The 27,257-nt window shown below is 40.8% G+C and overlaps 1 protein-coding gene across 3 annotated transcripts in view; it reads right to left on the bottom strand.

Annotated features, from left to right (window-relative positions):
* Nucleotides 1–27,257, bottom strand: part of EDA (ectodysplasin A) — a 218,615-nt gene that overhangs the window by 89,082 nt on the left and 102,276 nt on the right. For all 3 annotated transcript variants that reach the window (XM_075835656.1, XM_075835655.1, XM_075835657.1), the window contains exon 2: nucleotides 763–862. In XM_075835656.1, the coding sequence (XP_075691771.1) occupies nucleotides 763–862 (100 nt within the window). The remainder of the gene's footprint in view (nucleotides 1–762; nucleotides 863–27,257) is intronic.

Here is a 27,257-nt window from a genome sequence, read left to right as displayed (position 1 = left end):
GACTTAGACTAGGCTGCCGTGAAAAGGCGTATTGGTGACGGATTAAAGAGGTTCTCTTGCCAATTTGGCTAATTGCAATGAATGACATTTTACTCCAACCTTTGGAACCTACACAGATACCTAGAATGTAGGGCGTCATTTTCTTTAAGCTTTTTTTCCTGCAAGTGAATTCAAGTTACATTTAAAGTGAATGGGGATGCGTGGCTGTTCCTGTACAGCATAGATCAAGATCAGTGCGTAGAAAAGTGTTCAATGGGGGTGGCCATGCTTTCAGGGATTGGATGTCACTTATTTTGATCGGAATATTCATTTAATGATATATGAAGGCTACTATTAAATGACCTTGTCCAGCAGTACAGGTAGCTTACCACCGATGGCTGTTAGCAACTTTTTTCCCATAAGAAAATAAAGAATGAACATATCTTACAGCAAATACCGTAGCACTCTATTAGAAAAATGTGTTTTACATAAATATAAAATATGGAGGTGTCCAATTAAAACCATACGTCACAAGCTTTAAGTCATCTTATCTAAGACCCCTAGAGGAATTTTATCCAGGCAACATATGTCTTGTCCCAGTTCTACCATTAAAAACAACATCCTACCCAGAGCAGTCGACTATGTTGCTGCAAAGTAGAAGACTAAATGGAAAATGACACAATCTTACCTGAAGCCTGAAGTATCCTTATATTACTCCCATCCCTTTCCATTTTCTTTTTATCCTTTAAAGATATGAAGCCCTGGAGTAAAAGCAACACTTACTCTCAGAGCCTTCACTGCCTTTGTTCCGCCTCGTTCTTCGTAAAAGCCTGATGCCTTCCTCCAGATGTGATCTGTCTTCACTATTCAATAATAGGGCCATCTGCGCGAAAATTCAAAAACAAAAAGACAAAACATGTTACATAGAATATAGTATTTTAGTAAGTTTAGGCAAAAGAATAAAGTGTTTCTTCATCTGAGAACATGTACACTGCTTATCAAATACTTTATGGTAGAAATAAAGAAAAAAACAAAACCTATTTCTAATGCTATAGTAAAAGTAATCATAACTCTCAACAAATAGTCAATTTTGGTCTGCAAAATGATGCAGGAGTTCCAGAAGCCCACATTATTGTAGAAAAGACCACCTCAAAGTGCATCTCCTTTTACCTAAAAGTACACCCCATGAGGAAATGGCGACCCCTGGTGGAAACTTGTGCAACAAACCACCAGTAGTTTTTGGCTTTTTAAAAACGCAAACACATACACTTGAGTTGTGGTTTAATCATCTTGATGATCAGATGGATTCTGTGTGATTTACAGGAGTTATTAGAAAAATTTGAGTGTCTTTTGTGAAACGCTCCCTATGTTTTATAAAATGTCAGCGAGTGCCCGTTAGTCACTAAGAAAGTTAAACAGGTACTTCTGAAAATGTCAACGCGTGCGTGTGACAAGTAATGAGTGGAAATCGGCATTCTTACATCAAGTCGAATATAAGCGGTCTCTGTCCAAACTTGAATCCAGGTAAGATTGGAAGCAGCTTATTATTTCAGGTACCTATGCAATATATGTACAATGTATGTACTGTAATGTAAATGCCATGGGCAAGGCTGAACCCCAGAAGTCATTACAATCAATTAGTAAATTGTCCTGGTTATCATTTTAAGGATTACAGCAACATTAGCTAACATTATGGTGCTCCATACGTACATATCGAGTGATGTACCTATAGATATGCGCAAACACTTTTTATGTGCCGCCCTATATCTCTATGAAAGGATGTTCGCCACGTGTTTATGTCTGCACAAGTATAGTACAAGCTAGACATTGTCAGATTCTGTATTGTGCACAGCGTTCCTTGCCATTATTAGTATTGTTGTATTTTGAAATCACTGCTACTACTGCTCTACATTGATACATTTAAAGGGTGTTTTCCCATCTTGAAAAGTTTTTCCCAAACTCTCACAACTTGTGGAATGTGTTGCTAGAATTTAATGTAATTTTTTCAGTTAAACAATTAGTATATAAGTGATTACACATTGGTTTAATTTTTTTCACAAATTAGGAGATATAAATTAGATTCTAATTTTTAATATTTCCATGTGCTGGTCACTAGAGAAAGCAGTTCCCAAAATTGCAGCATGCTCACTGTGGTAAAGCAACCTCATTGATTTATGCTGCAAATTTGGGGTGGACACACTCTCCTCTAGTGTCCTCACACAATCCCCCCTCCCTTCTTCTGGCTAGTGCCAGAAGAGGGAGGGGTTTGAATGTCTTCAAATCTCCTACACTGTGTGCCGCCATTTTCTGAGCGACTGCACAGTGGTAGGAGGTTCTACAGCTCAGCAGACAGTATCACACAGTCGCACATCATACACGAACATAAATTACCTGCTCCTGCCGCCGCTGGTCTACCAAAGTTCTTGCCGCCTACGCTACTCTTCCTTGCGCCTTCGTTGAACATATGGCCGGAAGGCGCGGCCGGAAGTCGTCATCTTACTGTCCGGTAGCGGCTTCCATTCCACTTGAAAATGGCGCCGTATTTCGCGCTACGAACGAGCTTTGTTCTGGTCTGTGTGAGAACTGCGCATTCGCAGTTCACACACAGATGGCGCATGCTTCTGAAAATGGAACGGCTCGAGTTCGCATTCTCTATGGGGTTGTATGTGCCGTATAGCATCTCTGTATGTGTCGTTAATCGACACAGAGATGAAAAAAAAATGGCAGCCCCCATAGAGAAGTAAAAGTATGAATACATTAAAAAGTAGAAAGTGACAACACAAATAAATAAAATTTTTGTTTACATGATATTAAAAGCAATATAATTAAAAAAAATAATAAATCATGACACCTTCCCTTTAAGATGTTAGAAGCATGCCTACTGTTTGGTCCCTGCATTCCACAGCTTGCATCTTCCCCATCTCCCCGGCTCGGATATCTTAATTTTGGCACAGCTTCTGAAATGGGCGGTACTGAACAGAGAGTAATGTGACACCTATTCCAATGCGGTACATTTTATTACCCATGATTCCCCAGCACGCCTTTGTGTGGTGCGTTTCAGCCCTACAATCCTTCACAGTGAATGGTAATATGGGTTTCCCTATTTTATTCAGAAGTACAGTGGCATCCTTTGAATAAAAATGGACCCAAAACTAGGAAACTTTTCAGATTCCACTTTATGGCACTGGAATACAGCGATGCTGACAGGCAGTTTAGCGCTGCTGCCGAGGATGGCTACACTGACCTTTGACTGTCATAGCCAGAAAGGCTTAGCATCTAAAAGAGGAATAGACGAGTAAAGCCTGAAATGGACCAGCGATGATATCCAGCTGTACAACAAATTGCGTTATTTTGCGGCGATTACACGAATATAAATTAACCCTAAGAGTCTTTTGACACAAACTAGGCTAATCCCAGTAATCTTGTTCTGCTGTAAGAGCCTGTCCTATGATGCTGTTCTGTGGGGTTATAGAGGAAGCGCACTCAAACTCGAGGTGTAGGTGTCCGTCCTGTGCTTACACGATGGAGCTACTAAACAGGGGCACTGCATCAAACCTCCGATGGCCCGCATTAAATCAAGATATGACTCTGCGCGTACTCATCCTGCTTACCATGAACTACAGCAGGACGTAGCCAGTGGCAACTGGATCACAACAAGGTAGGATTTGGGTCGCACTGGACAAGGATTTATTTTTAACGTTGCAAATTTGACTAACTGATGTACATTGCAAATATTAAGAATTTTTAAAATGCTATTTATTAACCCCTTAGTGACCACCAATACGCCTTTTCACGTTCGTCACTAAGGGGCCTTGGGCTAGGCTGACGCCTTTTCACGTGAGCCTAGTCTAAGTCCTGCACGGGTCTCCCGTGCAGGCTGGAGCCGGGGCTCAGCTGTCTGATGACAGCTGAGCTACTGCTTCAACGCCCGCGATCGAAGTTTACTTCGATCGCGGGTGTTTAACCCGTTAAATGCCGCCATCAATAGCGACCGCTGCATTTAACTTTGTTTACAGAGGGAGTGAGCTCCCTCTGTCACCCATCGGCGGCCCGCAAATACAATCGCGGGTCTCCGATGCGGTGTCATGGCAGCCGGGGGCTTGATAAAAGCCCCCAGGTCTGCCCTGGACATATGCCTGTTAGGACGCGCCGGAGGCACGTCCTAACAGATTGCCTGTCAGATTTACACTGACAGGCAATAATGCTCTGGTATACGAAGTATAAGAGCATTATAGCAGCGATCTGAAGATCGCACAGTAAAGTCCCCTAGTGGGACTAATAAAATAAATCAAAGTGAAATAGCTTATTAATAAAAATTACAGTAAAGAAATAAATAAAACCATTTTTTTCCATAAAAAGTGGTTTTATTTAGTAAAAGTGTAAAAAATAAATAAAAGTACACATATATGGTATCGCCGCGACCGTAATGACTCCATTAATAAAGTTAATATGTAATTTAAACCGCAAGGTGAACACCGTAAAAAAAAAAACGCAAAAAACAATGGCGAAATTGCAATTTTTTTCCATTGCCCCCCAAAAAAGTCATAATAAAAATTAATCAATAAGTGCCATGCACCCCAAAACAGTACCAATCAAAACTACGTCTCGTCCCGCAGAAAACAAGCCCAAAAAATCACTACATTGATGGAAAAATAAAAAAGTTACGGCTCTTGGAAAGCGACGATGCAAAAACAAATAATTTTAGTTCAAAAGTGTTTTTATTGTGCAAAAGTCGTAAAACATTAAAAAACTCTACATATGTGGTATCGCCGTAATCGTACCGACCCAAAGAATAAAGGTAATGTGTTATTTACGTTGCACAGTGAACGGCGTCAATTTAAAAACGCATAGAACAATGGCGGAATTTCAGGTTTTTTTTATAATCCCCCCCAAAAAAGTTAATAAAAAAATGATATGTACCCAAAAATGGTGCTATTAAAAAGTACAACTAATCCCGCCAAAAACAAGTCCTCATACAGCTATGTATACAGGCCTAAAATGGGCTGGTCACTAAGGGGTTAAGACTCTCTTCATTCTGGGAATACCCATTTAATATTAAGCAAAACAAAACAAATTAGGCATGCTACAACATAAAGCTCTGTTCACACTCAGTGTAAAGACCCTTTCTGTTTCTCACTGAAAATGCTATCAGGTCCCAGCCTAAAATACAAAATATTAAGTCATGAGATCTGTTCTCATTTTTCTTTATTGAAAAGATGGAGAATGAATCCCTATGGTATAAAAGTCAAATTTGAACCAACATCACAATCACAATATTTTGCGTACATTCATAACCCCTTCCCGCTGAGCCATTCTCCATTTTCAATTTTTCCTCCCCGCATTCCAAGAACTATTACTTTTTTGTTTTAGCTAACATTATAGAACATAAGGGATTATTTTTGGGGAGGGTGGGAGAGTTGTAGTTTTTAATGGAACCGTTTCATTTACCATACAATATATCATACAATGTACTGAGAAGCTTTTAAACATTATTTTGTGGTGTGTAATGGGGTAAAAAAACCTTCAGCAATTCATTGTGTTTTGGGTATAGTTTTTTGGCATTCACACTGCTGTAAAAATGACATGCTAACACTGTATTCTGCAGGTCAATACAAACACAATGATATCAAATTTATAAAGTTTGTTTCACTACTTTTACCAAATAAAAACTATTTCTTTAAAAAAAAAAATGTGTTTTGCGTCACCATATTCTGACTCCTAACTTATTTTTCTGTTAATGGAGCTGTGCGATGGCTTGTTTTTTCGGGGCGAGCTGTAGTTTTTTTTGGTATCATTTTTTGGGGGAGGCAAAATAACAAAAAAACATCAATACTGGCATTCACTTTTTTTTACAGCGTTCACTCTCATGGATACATAACGTTATATTAGAAAAGTTTAGACTTTTTGGACACAGCGATACCAATTATGTTTTTTTATAGTTTTAATAACTTTAGCGGAAGACTGCAAAAATATATTTTTATTTTTTTGTACATTTGTAAAATCTTTATTAAATAAAATAATAATTGTCCCACTAGGGGACTTGAACAAGTGATTGTTAAATCACTGGTCAAATACACTACAATACTTAGCACAATACTTCATTAAACATTCCCAGAAATAGGGCTTATTAGGAGGACAAAGATGGCAGACCTGGGGGCTTTTATTAGGCTGCCATGACAACCATCTGTACCCCGCGATCACGTCACAAGGGGTACTTAAAATGATGTGGTCACTATTGACGGAAGTATCTAAGCAGTTCAACAGCCAGGATCTGAGATTTCTCCAATCCTGGCCGTTAGAGAGGGATGTCAGCTGTAATACACAACCGCAGAGTATGGAGCAGGCTCAGCCCATGACGCCCCCCTCCGACTTCCACCATACGTGTACAGTGGATGTCAGAAATGGGTTAAAGAGGAAATCCAATCAAAATCATCTTTGGCGAAATCATAGATACATGATGGAAGATCAAATTGCAAAGTCTGAAAAAATCACAGATTTCCAGCTTGCAAAATTCTGTTAGTGTTTTTAGAATATTGTGCCACATTTTCACTGTCATCGATTTGTATTAAAATCCACTGCATGCCCTTTGTTGTGATTTTTTTTCCATTGCTATACAAAAGGTGAAATATACTGCAACATCTGCGTTAAAATATGCAGGAGAATCTTTGTGATTTAAAACATCCACTGCGTGTGCACATGGCTTTACAACTCTGCTAAGCTCTTCTATGCGCACTGCATTCTGGGAGAATTCATTTTTTGTTACATCATATTCATTATCAGGACACTGCAGTAATGTTAGTGTTTGTGTATGTAGCTGCACATAGCGATATAACTATATCACTAGTGCAGTGTAAATGAATGGAGAGAAGTGCATGATGCTGATTGGTCAGCGTCATACACTCCTCTGTACAACGCCCACTTGGTCTAAAGTAAAAACATGCCCACTTGGGCATTAAGAAACTCATTAGCATAAAGCTAAAAATCGCTCATAAAGTGGTAAAACTAGATAGTTTTTACATTACAGCGCCAATCTTTTTATATAGGAGATAGGGCACTTATAATGTGGTGACAGAGCCTCTTTAACTGTTAGACACAATCATCAACATTAACCCCTTCCGGCCGCAGCCCTTTTCAGATTTTCATTTTAGTTTTTTCCTTCCCACCTTCTAAAAGCCATAACGTCTTTATTTTTCAGTCGATATAGTACTATGAGGGCTTGATTTTTGCGGGACAAGTTGTAGATTTTCGTAGCACATATTTTGAAATATAATGTACTAGCAAATGTAAAAAAAAAAATATTTGTGGGGTAGAAAATGAAAAAAACAGCGATTCCTCCATGGTTTTTTGCGCGCCGTTTTGACGGAATTCACTGTGCAATTAAAACAACATGTTAACTTTATTCTGTGGGTCAATACCATTACGGCGATACCTAATATTTTTAGTTTTTTCTATATTTTACTACATCTACAAGTAAAAACCTAAGTGTAAAATTTACTTTGTGTCGCCAAATTCCGAGAGCCGTAAATTTTTTATTTATTCGTCAATTAAGTGGTATGAGGGCTTATTTTTTTGCGGGATAAGTTGCAGTTTTTAATAATACCATTTTGGTGTACATGCGACGGTTTCATCACTTTTTATTTCATTTTTTGTGGGAGATTAGGTGACCAAAAAATAGAGATTCTGGCGTTTACAATTTTTTTTTCTGTGCAGTTTAAATAATGATATATTTTAATAGTTCAGACTTTTACGGACGCGGCGATACGAATTATGTTTATTTATTTATTTTTTTACTATGCTCTAGAGGGAAAATGGTAAAAGAGTTTTTTTTAACTTTTAATATATATTATTTTTTTTAAACACCCAAAAAAACAACCTTTATTTAACTCATTTTTACTTTTTTTTTTTTATTAGTCCCCCTAGGGGACTTCAACCAACTTGCACGATATACTGCAATACTAATGTGATTCTGACTGGCAGGGCTTAATAGGTGCACAAAGATGGCAGACCTGGCGGCCTTCATTAGGCCCCCAGGCAACCATCGTCCACCCCGCGATTGCGTTGCGGGGGGCGCGATGAGCTGTTAGAGGGGGTCGCCCCTCTTTCTAACGATTGAAATGTTAACGAGTTAAACGAGCGGGATCGCGCTCGAGCGCGATGCCGCTCGTTTCTCTGAAGTGTCGGCTGTAACAAACAGCCGACACCTGCATCGTATGGAGTGGGTTCACTCCGTGAGCCCGCTCCATACTTCCCCCACCCGACTTTGGCGTATGGATACGTCAAATGTCGGGAAGGGGTTAAAAGAAACAAATGCTGGAAATAGATCACACTGTGTGTAATGAATCTATATAATATATGAGTTTCACTTTTTGAACTGAATTACTGAAATAAATGCATTTTTGATGATATTCTAATTCATTAGGACTAGTATATAAACATGTATATACAATATGTATATATATATATATACACACACACACACACATATATATATATACACACATACACACACATAAGTCTATTACCCCTTGTTGCTGGTCTTTGTTGGTCCCAACCACATTATTCCCATAGGGACAAATGCTTATATTGCTGCATTATCCCATCGCTATAGGCCCATATAAATTACAAAATTACATTTTGTACATAGTGCTGTCATGTCTCCCAGCAGCGAATCTTTATCTATCTATACATAAATATTAAATATTATTTGTTTCATTTAATCCCTTTAAGGCCCTGTTCACAGAGTTTTTTTTTTACACTTTTTTGGACACGGAAACTGCACCAAAAAAGTCCGAAAATGGCTCCCATTGATTTCAATGGGAGGCGGAGGAGTTTTTTCCCAGTGAGCGGTAAAAAACGCTCGCGGGAAAAAGCGACATTCCCTATCTTCTGGCGTTTACGTCTCTGACCTCCAATTGACATCAATGGGAGCCAGAGAACTGTATTTTGCAGCGTTTTTTCCCGTGGCGCTCAATGGGCGCGAGCGAAAAACGCCGCAAAAAAACGCCACGGAAAACGGCGTGCAGGCAGATCAAAATCTGCCTCAAAATTCCAAACAGAAATTTGATGCAGAATTTTCTGCCTGCAAAAACCTCTGTGTGAACAGGGCCTAACATGGAAGCGTTCCACTTATTTTATTTGACCATGCTTTACCGATAATTATTCTGAATATATTATTAAATTGAAACAAATTAAATGCTTGACTCGTGCACATGCACAGTTCTAACATTCAGCAAAGATGAATATCATATTTCTCTATTAAGTTGTATGTAATGAAATTAAAGTGCTTCTTGAATAAGTTCTCTTACTAACATAGTAATATCCTTAGGGCACACAATTCAGTGCAACTGTATCCAAGCCTTGCTAATACAACAACCTCCAGAGTCTTGTGTCGCAATCCTTAGCAGAACAGAGGGCGTTCCCAATGCGGAGGATTAGTTCATGCCTGGGGTGCTTGGTAAGGTCAAGAACAGTGTTGTATCATGCCACAATTACCAAAATATTTATTACATTTCGACTTCATTTATTTCTGCTTAAAGAGGCTCTGTCACCACATTACAACTGCCCTATCTTCTACATAAGGAGATCGGCGCTGTAATGTAGGTGACGGTAATGCTTTTTATTAATAAAAACAATCTATTCTTACCACTTTATTAGCGTTTTTAGATTTATGCTAATGAGTTGCTTAATGCCCAAGTGGGCGTATTTTTACTTTAGACCAAGTGGGCATTGTACAGGGGAGTGTATGACGCTGACCAATCAGCATCATGCACTCCTCTCCATTCATTTACACAGCGCATAGGGATCCTGTTAGATCCTTATGTACTGTCTTATATGAACACATTAACAATACTGAAGTGTTTAGACAGTGAATAGACATTCCACGGGATGTCTATTCACAATCTCTGCACTTCGTTACTCTGTCTGTGGTAGTTACAGCAGAGGACGCGTAAATGACAGGTTACGAGATCACACTTCCTCTGCTGTAACTACCATAGAAACAATGTCTATTCACTGTCTAAACACTTCAGTATTGTTAATGTGTTAGTATAAGACAGCACATAAGGATCTAGCAGGATCCCTATGCGCTGAGTAAATGAATGGAGAGAAGTGAATGACGCTGATTGGTCAGCGTCATACACTCCTCTGTACAACGCCCACTTGGTTTAAAGTAAAAATACGCCCACTTGGGCATTAAGCAACTCATTAGCATAAATCTAAAAAACGCTAATAAAATGGTAAAAATAGATTGTTTTTTTAAATAAAAAGCATTACTGTCACCTACATTATAGCGCCCATCTCCTTATGTAGGAGATAGGGCACTTATAATGTGGTGACAGAGCCTCTTTAAAGAGGCTCTGTCACCACATTATAAGTGCCCCATCTCCTACATAAGGAGATCGGCACTGTAATGTAGGTGACAGTAATGCTTTTTATTTCGAAAAACTATCTATTTTAAACCACTTTGAGCGATTTTTTTACTTTATGCTAATGAGTTTCTTAATGCCCAAGTGGGCGTGTTTTACTTTAGACCAAGTGGGCGTTGTACAGAGGAGTGTATGACGCTGACCAATCAGCGTCATGCACTCCTCTCCATTCATTTACACTGCACTAGCGATATAGTTGTATCGCTATGTGCAGCCACAAACACGAACATTACTGCAGTGTCCTGATAATGAATATACATCACTACCAGCCTGGACGTGATGTTTATTCAGAATCCTGACACTTCTGAATCTTTTCTGTGAGATTCCAGCAAGGCAAGCGTAATCTTGCGAGATTATGATGTAACCTGTTATTTCAAACGAGATTACGCTTGCCTTGCTGGAATCTCACAGAAAAGATTCAGAAGAGTCAGGATTCTGAATAAACATCATGTCCAGGCTGGTAGTGATGTATATTCATTATCAGGACAGAGTGTATGACGCTGACCAATCTGCGTCATACACTTCTCTCCATTCATACTCCGCACAGCCTGAACTAGCGAGATCACGCTGTGCTGTCACATACTCCCACATTATCTTTACTGAAGTGTCTTGACAGTGAATAGACATCACCTCCAGCCAGGACGTGATGTCTATTCGAAATCCCGACACTTCTGTAAAGTTTGTGTGGGACTTAATCGCTTTCCGTCGTGGAACTCCTCAACTGAAAGTGAAACGGAAACCATTAGCAATGTTTCTGTCACCATTGACAAGCTAAAGTTTCCATTTGCACCGTTCCGGCAGGTTTCCGTTTTTTCAACGGAATCAATAGCGCAGTCGACTTGATTCCGTTGAAAAAACGGAAGCAGAACGCCTCTAAACATCTGCCCATTGATTTCAATGGGAAAACGCCGTTCTGTTCCTACTGGGCGCTTTTTACGCGACCGTGTTTTAAAGTGCATGTCACTTCTTCAAGCTGTTTATGGATCCGTTTTCCATAGACTATGGAAAAGCAGCTCCAAAAACGGCCGTTTAAAACGCTGCAAAAAAACACGACGGATTACAAAAAAGTCTGAAAATCAGGAGCGTTTTCCCTTGAAAACAGCTCCGTATTTTCAGATGTTTTTTATTTTGTGTGTGCACAAGCCCCTAAAATAAAAGTTCAAGATGTGCAGAGTTCATACATGCCACTTATGCCTCTTTCTACATGCAGAAATCTTTACATATTCACCAGAACTAAATAGACCAAAAATATCAGCGATCCACATGCCAATAAACATCTAAGTCATTGAGTCAACAAATGGTCCAATTCGGCGCAGGGTGTGCGTAACTTCTCATTTTGTTACTAGCTTTAGCAATAAAAAACAACCCCCTCAGAGCACATATCCTCTCTGATTGGGAAGAGGGATGATAACCTGTAGAAAACTTCCTGAATCACTCCCTTGGTAGTCACTAGTAGTCTATCTAGGGTCAGAGATGACTAACTGGCTGTGATCATTCTTCCAGCAGTAACTTGCAGCTTCCCACTCCAGATAAAAACACAAAGGCAGGAAGCAAAACTTTTCATCCTGCTCTCTGACTTCAAACGAGTGCTGCGCCCGAATATTACACCTAGAGTTTTGATGGTATCATTTGAAAGCCAATATGATAGCACAATCGTATGCAGCAAGCATTTAAAGTCATAACATATTACATATGTCCTTAGCAGTGAAAGGGTGGCTTGTAATACTTGTGTCTATAATGTAATGCAGCTGTGCACTTATTCATTTTTCGTGTTTTTTTTATCAAATATTCTAATGAAAGATAAGAAATATGTTGTGTATTAATGGAATTTGGGGGTGTTGGATCCATTTTCTGGTAGGATTTAGACCGTAATCACCAATCATACAAAAAGTGTAAAGGGGGATTTTAAAGAGCACTTATCACTTCTCCTGACAGGTTTACTTTAGTAATTACTTGCATTCAACATAAAATAATTCTGGAGCACATTTTCTTAGAGCTCTGTGTTGTGCCGTTCCTCTGTTAGTCCTCCAAGAAATTAGTAAATAAATTGACAACTGGGTGTTACTATTCTCTTTGTCAAAGGGGTGTGTTAGGGTATGTGCGCACACAAGTTATGCACAATTTAAATTTATGCTAAATAGTCCAAGGGTATGTGCACACAAAATAAAAAACGTCTCAAAATATGGAGCTGTTTTCAAGGGAAAACAGCCCCTGATTTTCAGAAGTTTTTAAATCATACTCGTATTTTTCACTGCGTTTTTTACGGCTGTTTTTCCATAGAGTCTACATGCACTTTTTCGCGGACGTTTTTTTAACGTTTCACTTGTGAAAAACGGCCGTGTAACAGAACGGCGTTTTTCCCATTAAAATCAATAGGCAGATGTTTGGAGGCGTCCCGATTCCGATTTTTCAGCCGTTTGGAGGCCCGAAAATAAGCCGTGTGAATATACCCTCATAGACAACTGGGCGTTTACTTTTTTTTATACCAACTGGGCGTTGTAAAGAGAAGTGTACGACGCTGACCAATCAGCGTCATACACTTCTCACCATTCATTTTTAGCTGTGCTCGCAGCACAGTGTGATCTCGCTGTGCTGTGATGAAGTCCCACATTAACTTTACAGAAGTGTATTGAGAGTGAATAGACATCGCTTCCAGCCAAGATACGATGTCTATTCACACTCCCGACACTTCGGTAAAGTTTCTGTGGGACTTCATCACAGCACGATCTCGCGAGATCACGCTGTAAATGACACCACAGTGTGATCTCGCCAGATCACGCTGTGCTATGTGTGTAAGTCCCCCAGAAACTTTACCGAAGTTACGGGAGTGTGAATAGACATTGCTTCCTGGCTGGAAGCAATGTCTATTGACTCTCAAGACACTTCGGTAAAGATAATGTGGTAGTATGTGACAGTAGGGATGCACGATGCATCGAAACTTCGATACTGTTTCGATACTGTGCATCTCCCAAACGGTTCGAAACTGTTATCTCATGTATTTCGATACTTAGCTGTGCGGCCGCACAGTTAAGTATAGTAATACATGAATGTATGAGAGCAGGGCTGCGGCTGTCTAATACATTTATTGCCCCGCTCCCGTGTCCTGACATGTGCGCGCGGTCAGCATGAGGTGATGCGGCCAGCGCTCCACTAATGAGCGGCGGCACTGAAGACAGAACATGGCGGGCGCACTGCAAAACACCCCCATGTTCTGTCCTCCATGCCTGAACCGCCGCTCATTAGTGCACCGCCGGCCGCATCTCCTCATGCTGACCGCGCGTGCACTGCCAGGAGCGGGGCAATGGCTGTATTACACAGCCGCAGCCCCACTCTATAGCGGCGGCGATCAGAGAAACATCTCATCTCCGCCGCTATTCCCCTGAATGCTGCGATCAAAGCGGACTGCTGCATTCAGGAGAAAATGAGTAGGGGGGACGCCCCTGGATCGCGTCACAGGAAATTCCTGTGACGCGATCGAAGGCCATACCATATATGGGCAGACAGCCCAGAGTCTATTGAAGGACCCCAGGGCTGTCTTACCATATCTCCTGTTAGGGAATACTTAGGTATGTCCTAACAACTGCCTGTGTACTATACGTACATAGGCTAATGTACTGAAATATATCTGATATATGCCTGTACATTAAAGTTTAAAAATAAAGTAAAAACATAGTAATATTAAATTTAAAACACATACCTTTATTTTTTTTTTACAATAAACATTTAAAATAAATCTCAATACATAAAACATACATATATTTGGTATTGGCGCAGCCGTAATAACCTACACAACAATTTTTTTGTGTCACTTATACGCTGTAAAAAAACAAACAAAAAAAACTTAACTTATTAATGTAAGGCACGAGTTGTGATGAATTTAACCTCCATGTGCCTCACATTAATAGTAATTAACCCTATCATGTACCTCACACATTAACCCATTATGACTGAGAAACATAATGGGGTTAATTACTATTAATGTGAGGCACGTGGAGGTTAAATTCATCATCACACCACGCGCCTCATCAGAAAATGGAAGAACTTTTTTTTATTTTATTACTGTTGGCAAAGTATCGTTTTGGTATCGAAATCGCAATACTACACCAAGTATCGGTATCGAAGTCCAAATTCTGGTATCGTGACATCCCTATGTGACAGCACAGCGTGATCTCGCGAGATCACGCTGTGCTGCGAGAAGAGCTAAAAATGAATGGGGAGAAGTGTATGACACTGATTGGTCAGCGTCATACACTTCTCTTTACAACGCTTGGTTGGTAAAAAGGTAAAAAACGCCCAGTTGTCTATTAACCCCTTCACACTCAGCGACGTAATATTCCGTCACGCTAACCAATACGTTCGCGCTCAGCGACGGAATATTACGTCCCGGGAATAACGGCCATTTTGGCCGTCCTCCCGACACATGCAGGAGCTGTGACAGCTGCTGTCTCGTACAGCAGATGCCGCAGCTCCTACAGCGGGTACCGATCGCTGTGTCCCCGCTGATTAACCCCTTAAAAGCCGTGTTCAATAGCGATCACGGCTTTTTAGGGGTTAAGCTACAATCGCCGGCCTGCTACACGATAGCGGCCGGCGATTGTAACTATGGCAACTGGACACCAAACAATGGAGTCCGGCTATGCCATCGACGGAAGCATAGTCGGTCCTGACAAAGTCAGGACCCACTATGCTTGCTGTCAGTGAATAGCTGACAGCTCTAATACACTGCACTACGCATGTAGTGCAGTGTATTAGAATAGCGATCAGGGCCTCCTGCCCTCAAGTCCCCTAGTAGGATAAAGTTAAAAAAAAAAAGATTAAAAAAATATATAAAAATAAGAAAATAAAAGTTTTAAAAGTAATAAAAGTAAAAATCCCCCCTTTTCCCTTATCAGTCCTTTATTATTAATAAAAATATATAAACAAACAAATAAACTATACATAATTGGTATCGCCGCGTCCGTAACGGCCTGAACTACAAAATTATTTTGTTATTTATCCCGCGCGGTGAACGCCGTAAAAGAAAATAATAATAAACCGTACCAGAATCACAAATGTTTGGTCACTTCACCTCCCAAAAAATGGAATAAAAAGAGATCAAAAAGTCGCATGTACCTAAAAATGGTACTGATCAAAACTACACTTCGTTACGCAAAAAATAAGTCCTCGCACGGCTTTATTAATGGAAAAAAAAAAAAGTTCTGGCTCTTAGAATAAGGTAACACAAAAAGTAAATGATATTTTACAAAAAGTATTTTATTGTGCAAACGCCATAAGACATAAAAAAAACTATAAACATATGGTATCGCCCCGCAGAATAAAGTGAATGTCATTTATAGCGCACGGTGAACGCTGTAAAGAAAAAAAAATAGAATAAAAAAACAATAGTAGAATTGCTGTTTTTTAGTTACCACGCCACTAAAAAATAGAATAAAAACTGATAAAAAAGTCACATGCACCCCATGAAAACTACAATGAATTCCTCAAGGGGTCTAGTTTCCAAAATGGGGTCACTTTCGGGGGGTTTCCACTGTTTTGGCACCACAAGACCTCTTCAAATCGGACATGGTGCCTAATAAAAAAGGAGGGCTCAAAATCCACTAGGTGCTCCTTTGCTTCTGAGGCCGGTGCTTCAGTCCATTATCACGCTAGGGCCACATGTGGGATATTTCTCAAAACTGCAGAATCTGGGCAATAAATATTGAGTTGCGTTTCTCTGATAAAACCTTTTGTGTTATAAAAAAATGGTATAAAGAGGATTTTCTGACAAAAAATTTTGCTCTAAATTCCTGTGAAACACCTAAAGGGTTCATAAACTTTCTAAATGCTGTTGTGAATACATTGAGGGGTCTAGTTTCTAAAATGGGGTTCAAAGCAAGTTCAGAACTGAACTGTAACCTAAAAAAATAAAATAAATTAGGCAATACTTTGCTTCTTACATTATACTGATAATGAGCCGTGCCCACCCCGAGATGACCCCAGTTTTAACCGTTTGTATAAACGGAGACCCCTATTAGACCGTTTCAGTGTCCGGTTTTCCCAAGCATACACCCCCGAGAAGTGTATTTCTATTGATGAGTCCCTGGTACATTTTAAAGGGAGGGTTCAATTCCGCCAGTACCTGCCGAGTAAGAGGGCAAGGTATGGCGTGACGATGTATGAACTGTGCGAGAGTGCATCAGGGTATACCTACAGATTTAGGATATATGAAGGGAAGGACAGCAGTATTCAGCCCTCAGAATGCCCCCCCCCCCTTACTGGGAGTTAATGCCAAAATTGTGTGGGATTTGGTGCACCCACTGCGGGACCAGGGTTACCACCTTTACCTGGATAATTTTTATACCAGCTTCCCACTCTTCAACTGCCTCGATCCCAGAAGTCCTGCGGCATGCGGCGCTGCTAGAAGAAATCGGACAGGCCTCCCTAAGACTCTGCTTGGGAAAACACTCAGAAGGGGTGTGCCCAGGCAGCTGATAACAGCCACATGTAGGGTATTGCAGTACCCAGGAAAACCCACATTATAGTTTATGGGGTGTATGTCTACGGTCAAAATGCTCACTACACCTCTAGATGAATGCCTTAAAGAGGCTCTGTCACCAGATTTTGCAACCCCTATCTCCTATTGCAGCAGATCGGCGTTGCAATGTAGATAAGAGTAACGTTTTTGTTTTTAAAAACGAGCATATTTGGCCAAGTTATGACCATTTTTATATTTATGCAAATTAGGCTTTCTAAAGTACAACTGGGCGTGTATTTTGTATGTACATCTGAGCGTTTTTACTTCTTTTACTAGCTGGGCGTTGTGAATAGAAGTGTATGATGCTGACGAATCAGCATCATCCACTTCTCTTCGTTACCACCCAGCTTCTGGCAGTGAACAGACACACAGCGTGTTCTCGAGAGATCACGCTGTGACGTCACTCACTTCATGCCCCAGGTCCTGCATCGTGTCGGACGAGCGAGGACACATCGGCACCAGAGGCTACAGTTGATTCTGCAGCAGCATCGGCGTTTGCAGGTAAGTCGATGTAGCTACTTACCTGCAAACGCTGATGCTGCTGCAGAATCAACTGTAGCCTCTGGTGCCGGTGTGTCCTCGCTCGTCCGACACGATGCAGGACCTGGGGCAGGAAGTGACGTCACAGCGTGATCTCTCAAGAACACGCTGTGTGTCTGTGCACTGCCAGAAGCTGGGTGGTAACGAAGAGAAGTGGATGATGCTGATTCGTCAGCATTATACACTTCTATTCACAACGCCCAGCTAGTAAAACAAGTAAAAACGCCCAGATGTACACACACAATACACGCCCAGTTGTACATAACTTTAAACACGCCCAGTTGTACTTTAGAAAGCCTCATTTTCATAAATATAAAAATGGTCATAACTTGGCCAAAAATGCTCGTTTTAAAAAAAACAAAAAAAAACGTTACTCTTATCTACATTGCAGCGCCGATCTGCTGCAATAGGAGATAGGGGTTGCAAAATCTGGTGACAGAGCCTCTTTAAGGGTGTAGTTTTTAAAATGGGGTCACTTCTTGCGGGTTTCAACTGTACTGGGGCTTCTGCATACATGACTTCGCACAAGAAAATCCCCAGTAGGCCAAATGGTGGTCCTTTCGTTCTGAGCCCTCCCATGGGCCCAAACGGCAGTTTATCACCACAAGTGGGGTATTGCTGCACTCAGGACAAATTGCGCAACAGAATGGGGTATTTTATTTCTTGTGAAAATAAGACATTTTCAGCCAAAACGACATATAATTGGAAAAAATTAATTTTGTTTTAATTCCCAGCCCAATTCAAATAAGTTCTGTGAAAAAAAACGATGGGGTCAAAATGGTCACAACACCCATAAATGAATTCCTTGAGGGGTGTAGTTTCCAAAATGGGGTCACTTCTGGTGGGTTTCCATTGCTTTGATACCTCTGGGGCTCTGCAAATGCAACATGGCACCCGAAAACTAATCCAGCAAAATCTGCACTGCAAAGAACAAATAGCGCTCCTTTCCTTCTGAGCCCTCCCATGGACCCAAACGGCAGTTTATCACCACAAATGGGGTATTGCCGCACTCAAGGCAAATTGGGCAACAAAATGGAGTATTTTATTTCTTGTGAAAATAAGAATTTTTGAGCTAAAAGAACATATTGGAAAAAATATATATTTTTTTAATTCCCAGCCCAATTCAAATAAGTTCTGTGAAGAAACTATGGGGTCTAAAGGGTCACATTACTCATAAATGAATTCCTTGAGGGGTGTAGTTTCCAAAATGGGGTCACTTCTGGTGGGTTTCCATTGCTTTGATACCTCTGGGGCTCTGCAAATGCGACATGGCACCCGAAAACCAATCCAGCAAAATCTGGACTCCAACAAACATATAGCGCTCCTTTCCTTCTGAGCCCTCCCATGGGCCCAAACGGCAGTTTATCACCACAAATGGGGTATTGTCGCACTAAGGACAAATTGGGCAACAAAATGGGGTATTTTGTTCCCTGTGAAAATAAGACATTTTGATCACAAATGACATCTTATTGGAAAAAATTACATTTTTTTAATTTCACAGCCCAATTCAAATAGGTGCTGTGAAAAAACTGTGCGGTCAAAATGGTAACAACAACCATAATTGAATTCCTTGAAGGGTGCAGTTTCCAAAATGGGGTCACTGTTGGGGGATTCCTACTGTTTTGGCACCTCAACACCTCTTCAAACCTGGCATGCTGCCTAAAATATACTCTAATAAAAAAGAGGCCTCAAAATGCACTAGGTGCTTCTTTGCTTCTAGGGCTTGTGTTTTAGTTCACGAGCGCACTAGAGACACATGTGGGACATTTCTAAAAACTGCAGCATTTGGACAATACATATTTAGTAGTGTTTCTCTGGTAAAACCTTCTGTGTTACAGAAAAAAAAATTGAATAAAATTGAAATTCAGCAAGAAAAATGAAATTTGCAAATTTCACCTCCACTTTGCTTTAATTCCTGTGAAATGCCTGAAGGGTTAAAAAACTTTCTAAATGCTGTTTTGAATGCTTTGAGGGGTCTAGTTTTTAAAATGGGGTGTTTTATGGGGGTGTCTACTACATAGGTCCCTAAAAAGCCACTTCAGAACTGAACAGGTACATTAAAAAAAAGGTTTTTGACATTTTCTTAAAAATATGAGAAATTGCTGTTTATGTTCTAAGCCTTCTAACGTCCAAGAAAAATAAAAGAATGTTCAAAAAACAATGCTAATCTAAAGTAGACATATGGGAAATGTGAACTAGTAACTATTTTGGGTGGTATAACCGTCTGTTTTACAAGCAGATGCATTTAAATTCTGAAAAATGCTATTTTTTATACATTTTCTCTAAATTTTGCAATTTTTCACCAATAAACACTGAATATATCGACCAAATTTTACCACGAACATGAAGCCCAATGTGTCACGAGAAAACAATCTCAGAATCGCTTGTATAGGTTTAAGCATTCTGACGTTATTACCACAAAGTGAAATATGTCAGATTTGAAAAATGGGCTCTGAGCTAGGCTGCGTCCTTAAGGGGTTAAGAAACTAAATTAGCAAAAATCTAAAATTGTGCATAACTTCCTCAAAATTGATGGTTTTTCAAAATAAAAACCACTGCTGTTATCTACATTTCAGCGCCGATCAGATTATGTAGAAGATAGTATCATTTGGTGACAGAGCCTCTTGAATCTAATCTACTTTTAGGTCATTTTAAATAAAGAATTCAATTTTTGTATTGTACAAACTGTGTACTATCAGTTCTTTTTGATTTGGATATGAATATGTTTACATATAAGTTTATATGTATTCTAATTATATGACATGCGGGCCAATCACGAGTTAATCAGAGAGAGCGCAGTGCTTTGTTAGCAGCTCTTCTCTACAGCCAATATAAGAGGTAGTCCCAATAAAGGCACATGCATTGAAAATTATGTAATATTGCATTTAATTAATTCTTTGGTAATGACGCAACTTATCACAAAGGACAAAGTTAGGGTATGTTCACACGGCCAAATTTCAGACGTATACGAGGCGTATTATGCCTCGTTTTACGTCTGATTATACGGCTCCAATACGTCGGCAAACATCTGCCCATTCATTTGAATGGGTTTGCCGACGTACTGTGCAGACGACCTGTTATTTACGCGTCGTCGTTTGACAGCTGCCAAACGACGACTCGTAAAAATACAGCCTTGTCAAAAGAAGTGCAGGACACTTCTTTCAGACGTTTTTGGAGCTGTTTTCTCATAGACTCCAATGAAAACAGCTCCAAAAACGGACGTAAAAAACGCCGCGAAAACGGCGCGAAAAACGCCGCGAAAAATGCGAGTTGGTAAAAAACCGTCTGAAAAGCAGGGTCTGTTTTCCCTTGAAAACAGCTCTGGATTTTCAGACGTTTTGGTTGACTACGTGTGAACATACCCTTAATCAGCACCTCCTAACAAAGTGAAATACTGTAAATGGGCAGTTGCTAATCTGCTCTGACTGCAATATAAACCCACCAAACACAAGGTATGTTTAGTCTACGGACCCCTCTGAGTGAGATTTCCTAGTTGTGACAAGTGGGTCCACACAATTTGATCAAAATGTGCTCTAAAAACCTCACATTTAGGCCTTATTTACACGAGCGTATTTAACGTCTGTGATATGCATGTGAAAATCACGCGCGTCGCACGGCCCTATGTTAGTCAATGGGGCCATTCAGACAGGCCGCGATTTTCACGCAGCGCATTTCCGCTGCGTAAAACGCACAACATGTCCTATACCTGGCCCTTTTTCGCGCATCACGCACCCATTGATGTTAATGGGTGCATGAAAATCGTGCACGGCACACGGGAGCACTTCCGTGTGTCGCACGTGATTTGCGCAACAGTAGATAAAGAAATGAGGGAAAAAATAAAAGCACTTCCTTCATTTCTTTTTCTAAACAGCAAAACCGCATGTCATAAGGATGACGCACCATTCACTGATGACACACGGAACTGCAACGCGCGCAAAATGCAGCATTTTTTGCGCGCGCAAAACGCACACGCTCGTGTGAATCCGGCCTTAGGCTACATTCAGACGAGTGTGTGCAACCTCAGACATGAAAAACTGAAGTTTTATACGTCCGAGGTGCACCCGTATGGAATGCGTCATCACAGATCCCTCATAGGCTAGAGTCTATGGAGGGATGCATGAAAACGCAAGAAAATGGGAAATGTTGTATTTTTCCATGGACCCCCTCACAAGCTCCATTGAAACAATGGCCGTGTGAACAGCCCCATTGAAATACATGTGTCCGTATGATGGCCGTTGTTTTAACAGCTGTCATGCGGACGAGTTACACGCTCGTCTGAATGAGCACTTAGTGAGTATATTGAATATAGCCGTAATGCAATTTAAAATACAAATAATAAATGTTTGCATATATCTTAGCACCCACTGAGTGCTGATGTTTCCTTGTGTTGGTTTGCAATTTATTACACGGAAATGTATTCAGAACGCAACCGAAAAATAAAAAAACGATTTAGAAATTCTATAAACTACATTCATAGAAAGCTATTTAAAGTAAGCACTTGGCAAAAGCTGCTGCATATGACATGCAGATGATTAACGAACTCTGAATGAAAAACAGAAATCCATTCATAGACAAAGACTAGCAGAAAAATTAAGATTAGAATTTGTGGAAAATTACTATAAACACATAAAAACCATTTACCAACTTCTCACCATCTATTATATGTAGGTAACTAATATTATAATCACTAGGGCAATCAACCAAAAAATGGCGTGCTTCAACTGTTCCGTTTTCATTCATGTGCTAAAACGTTCAAGTATTTCTTAAAACGATACTAAGAAACATATACGTAGATATAGACCGATCAATATAAACAATACACAAATATAAAACTCAGACAACTATTGGATCACCCCCACGTCAACACCAGATGTCTTCGAAATGTCTTGTTTTGCTTTTTTACATTTTGTATTACAAGAGTGAATTGAAAATAGTGAGAAAAGCCAATGTCACATCAACGACCAGGGCTACACAGCGACTTTGCCCGCGACACAGGTAACATGACCAAAGATCGGTGTGTCACCCCTCCTGCATCGCAGGTAATAAATATGACCACGTTGCGACCCACTACTTGCCACGACTATTAGGTTTGGATATTTTGCTACCAATTTTTGCGGTCGCAGCAACCTGTGGGTCACAATGTGGCCATCGTATTCCCTTTCATTACCTGCAACACCGGCTGTTTAGCCCTAGCCTAAATCTGAATTTCTTATGAGCAGATCTGTGGAATAATAGTCTAGAAAAAAAAAAAAAGATAAGTGGCTCCAGCAGCCAAAAGAGTAATAAAACAAAAAACGTATTTTAGAAAAACATAACCCCTTCCCGCATTTTCACGTACATACACGTCATGGGAAGTGGAACCTTTCCACATTATGATGTGCATGTACGTGTGATGGTGATCGTGTGGGTACAGAAGCTGTGCCCGCATGATTACCGCGGCTGCCCGGCTATGACCGACTGCTGGGCTCCCGTTGCAACGGCTGAGATTGAGGAAACCTTTAAACTCAGCCATTTAACCCCTTAAATGCCATGACACCGAAAAAGGCCATACTTACAAATGGACACAGCCAGGCCAGAAATGCTGATGAAAGGGTGAGCAGGTGCTTTAAATAATAATAGCCACTCCCACTAGTCTTGAGGGGAGTGGTGTGTGGTGCATGGGATGTGTAGTAAGAAATAATAAATGAATAGTGTGTGTGCAAGTGTAATACTATAAGTGAAATATAGGGGGCAGTAATAAATGAAGTGCCTCAATAGAAATAAATGGATAATGGGGTGCAAGTGAGTGAAACATGGAGGGATAGTGTGTATGCTGGGAGAGCATGGTGTGTTGTTGTTTGGCATAGCAAGCAGGGTAGCCCGCTCTATGAATTATCAAGGCGTCACAAATAGGCTTCTACCTGGCTATACACGTTGTGCCTCATGACGTACACACTATCCCTCCATGTTTCACTCACTTGCACCCCATTATCCATTTATTTCTATTGAGGCACTTCATTTATTACTGCCCCCTATATTTCACTTATAGTATTACACTTGCACACACACTATTCATTTATTATTTCTTACTACACATCCCATGCACCACACACCACTCCCCTCAAGACTAGTGGGAGTGGCTATTATTATTTAAAGCACCTGCTCACCCTTTCATCAGCATTTCTGGCCTGGCTGTGTCCACTTGTAAGTATGGCCTTTTTCGGTGTTTTTGTATATGTCCCTGTGTTTTTATCGGTTCTGTTTGTGCATCAGGAACGTTCTGTTCCAGTTTAGGAGTTAGGGACTCGCAAGTCTGGGGATCCTTGTCGTGGATTGCGAGCTTGCGTCCTTTTGGCCAAAATGATTACCAATACCCCAGGTATTTTTCATTATTATGCATATTCGCTTCTCTTGGACACAGCCGGGTCTTTGATGCTGGGAGAGCATGGTGTGTTGTTGTTTGGCATAGCAAGCAGGGTAGCCCGCTCTATGAATTATCAAGGCGTCACAAATAGGCTTCTACCTGGCTATACACGTTGTGCCTCATGACGTACACACTATCCCTCCATGTTTCACTCACTTGCACCCCATTATCCATTTATTTCTATTGAGGCACTTCATTTATTACTGCCCCCTATATTTCACTTATAGTATTACACTTGCACACACACTATTCATTTATTATTTCTTACTACACATCCCATGCACCACACACCACTCCCCTCAAGACTAGTGGGAGTGGCTATTATTATTTAAAGCACCTGCTCACCCTTTCATCAGCATTTCTGGCCTGGCTGTGTCCATTTGTAAGTATGGCCTTTTTCGGTGTTTTTGTATATGTCCCTGTGTTTTTATCGGTCCCCTTAAATGCCATGGTCAATAGCGACCTCGGCATTTAAATCTTTTGACAGAAGGAGGGGGCTCCCTGTCACCCATCGGCGGCCCGCAAACGCAATTCGCCAGCCGCCGACGGGTTGCCATAGCCCCCAGGCCTGCCCTGGCTTTATGCCTATTAGGCCGTGCCAGAGTTTTACACGAACAGGCAATAATGTTTTGGTACACTAAGAATACCAAAGCATTATATAAGCGATCAGAAGATGGCATAGTAAAGTCCCGTACAGTAAAAATAAAATCAAACCATATTTTTTTCATAAAATGTAATTTAATAAAAGTGTAAAAAAAACCTTGAGAAGTACACATATAAGGGAACGCCATAATCGTACCGACCCATACAATAAAGGTAACATGTTATTTATGGTGCATAGTGAACGGCAGACATTTAAAACGTGAACATTGCTGGAATAGCGTTTTTTTTTTCCAATTCTCTGCCCAAAAAAAGTGTTACTAAAAGTTAATCAATATAATATATGCACCAAAATATGGTTCCATTGAAAAAGACAACTCTTCCCACAAAAAACAAGCCCTCATACGGCTAGGTCAATGGAAAAATAAAAAAGTTCTAACTCTTGGAATGTGAAGATGAGAAAAATAAAAAAGAACGCTTGGTCATTAAGGCCAAGATAAGGGGTCGTTAAGGGGTTAAAAACATGGATGTGTATAGAGATGAGCGAACTTCTGATAAGTTCGGTTCGGCTGGTTCGCCGAATTTCTTGAAAAAGTTTGATTCGGACCGAACCTGTAATTCAATAGTCCATAAAAATCATGTATGGAGCTCCCGTAATGACGTGTGGCTACATGTGTGCACCCGGCATTACGGCAGCATTGCTAGGTGACGTCAGTAAATAGTCACTGTCCAGGGTGCTGAAAGAGTTAACTGATCGGCAGTAACTCTTTCAGCACCCTGGACAGTGAATTCCGATCACAATATAGTGCAAACTGTAAAAAAAAAAAAAGAAAAAGACGTTCGTACTTACCGAGAACTTCCTGCTTCTTCCTCCAGTCCTGTCTCCCGGCCGTTGCCTTGGTGACGCGTCCCTCTCGACATCCCTGGATGACGTTTCAGCCAATATGACCGCTGCAGCCAATCACAGGCTAATCACATGCTGCAGCGGTCACATGGACTGTCGCGTCATCCAGGGATGTCGGGCTGGATGTCAAGAGAGGGACGCGTCACCGTTGCCTTGGTGAGGCGTCCCTCTTTCGGCATTCAGCCCGACCTCTCTGGATGACGCGGCAGTCCATGTGACCGCTGCAGCCTGGGATTGGCTGCAGCCTGTGATCGGCCTGTGATTGGCTGCAGCGGTCACTTGGACTGAATCGTCATCCCGGGAGGTCGGACTGGAGGAAGAAGCACAGAGTTATCGGTAAGTAGGAACTTCTATTTTTTTTTACACGTTGATGTATCTTGTGTTCGGAAGTCACTGTCCAGGGTGTGAAACAGTTACTGCCGATCGCTTAACTCTTTCAGCACCCTAGACAGTGACTATCTCCTGATGTCGCGTACCGGAAAATCAGTGACTCATAAGCCGGGTTCGGTCAAAACGTGTTCGGCCGAACCCGGTGATGTTCGGATTCGCTGCGAACCGAACTTTTCACGATGTTCGGACCGAAACCGGGTTCGGTTGTCCCGGTTCGCTCATCTCTAGATGTGTACACTCCATAGAAAGGGGGTCATAATCACTTACGCGTTTCAGACTAAAGAAAACTAGTCCTTATTCATAGAGCCAACAAATAATGGTCTGTGTGATCTTAGGGCCTGCTCACATCACCGTTGCCCTACCATTGAGGGGTTCCGTCGGAGGTTTCCATCGGGGTAAACACTCAACGGAAAGGCAAACTTAAATCGAAGCTTCCTTTTCCCTCAGCATTGATATCAATGGTGACGGAAACGTTGCTCAAGGTTTCCGTTTGTCACATTTGTGACTGGGATCTGTTCCTTTGACGGAATAGCGCATACATATTTATCACACATTTGCCACAATAACAACCCTGACTACTTAAAGGTTTCATGCCACTCTACGTTTTAGAGAAATCCTAGTCTTAACACTGGCTCGCTTCCAGTGTTAAGTGCTAGGCTCGAGGAGAAGTGTCCACTGGGCGGCTACCTTCAGACTTCTCTGTGCCCGGCTCAAGTGGATCAATAGGACTCTTCCTATTTATATATAGGGACAGGGCCGTATTTAGAGTTCGTGCTGTCCTAGGCACTTTTAGTACCCATACCAGCTATTAGCAAGTCAGGTTAAAGCTGATCATGCACGTTAGGTCGCTTTCACACAAGCGTAATACGGTTGCTTTTCTGTGCCCAAATAACGGACTCAACACCTGGACCTCCCGCAGTTTATCCCGAAACTAAATTAGAGAATCATAGGCTCTTATGGGGCTCTAACTCTGGTTCTCGTGAATGGTAGTTGGTCCTGGGGTTGCGTCCGTAATACAAGCACAAAAATGCAACCATATTTTGCCCGTGTAAAAACGGCCTTAGATAGTGGTTGGTCAAATGCTTATCAGGCCACAAGACATCCCTCCTGATTCCCCTATTCACATGTATGCTTTGCAACATTAGTTTGTGAAAATGCCAGTCCATCCACCTGCATGACAGAAGACCGTAAAGTATCCAACTGTATAGGCATACGGTTGGATACGTCACCCATAGGTTACCATTGAAAAAATAAATAAATAATGAATATCGTGTGGGGATGGTCACGCAAAATATTGATTTGATATAGATATCTCTTCTAATCATTCACTTTGCATTTTGTGGATGAAAAAACAACTATCAACTGCTTTTTTTTTTTTTTTAAAGCCTTCTTACTTTGCAGCATTTTATCACAACTGCCTAAAACGTTTGCACAGTGTGTGTGTGTGTGTATATATATATATATATATATATATATATATATATATACACATACATATATATA

This window comes from Rhinoderma darwinii, chromosome 8 (assembly GCF_050947455.1).
Source record: "Rhinoderma darwinii isolate aRhiDar2 chromosome 8, aRhiDar2.hap1, whole genome shotgun sequence".
In the NCBI taxonomy this organism is placed as follows: domain Eukaryota; kingdom Metazoa; phylum Chordata; class Amphibia; order Anura; family Rhinodermatidae; genus Rhinoderma; species Rhinoderma darwinii.
Note: the sequence above shows the minus strand (reverse complement) of the source record. Positions and strands in the feature narration are given on the sequence as shown.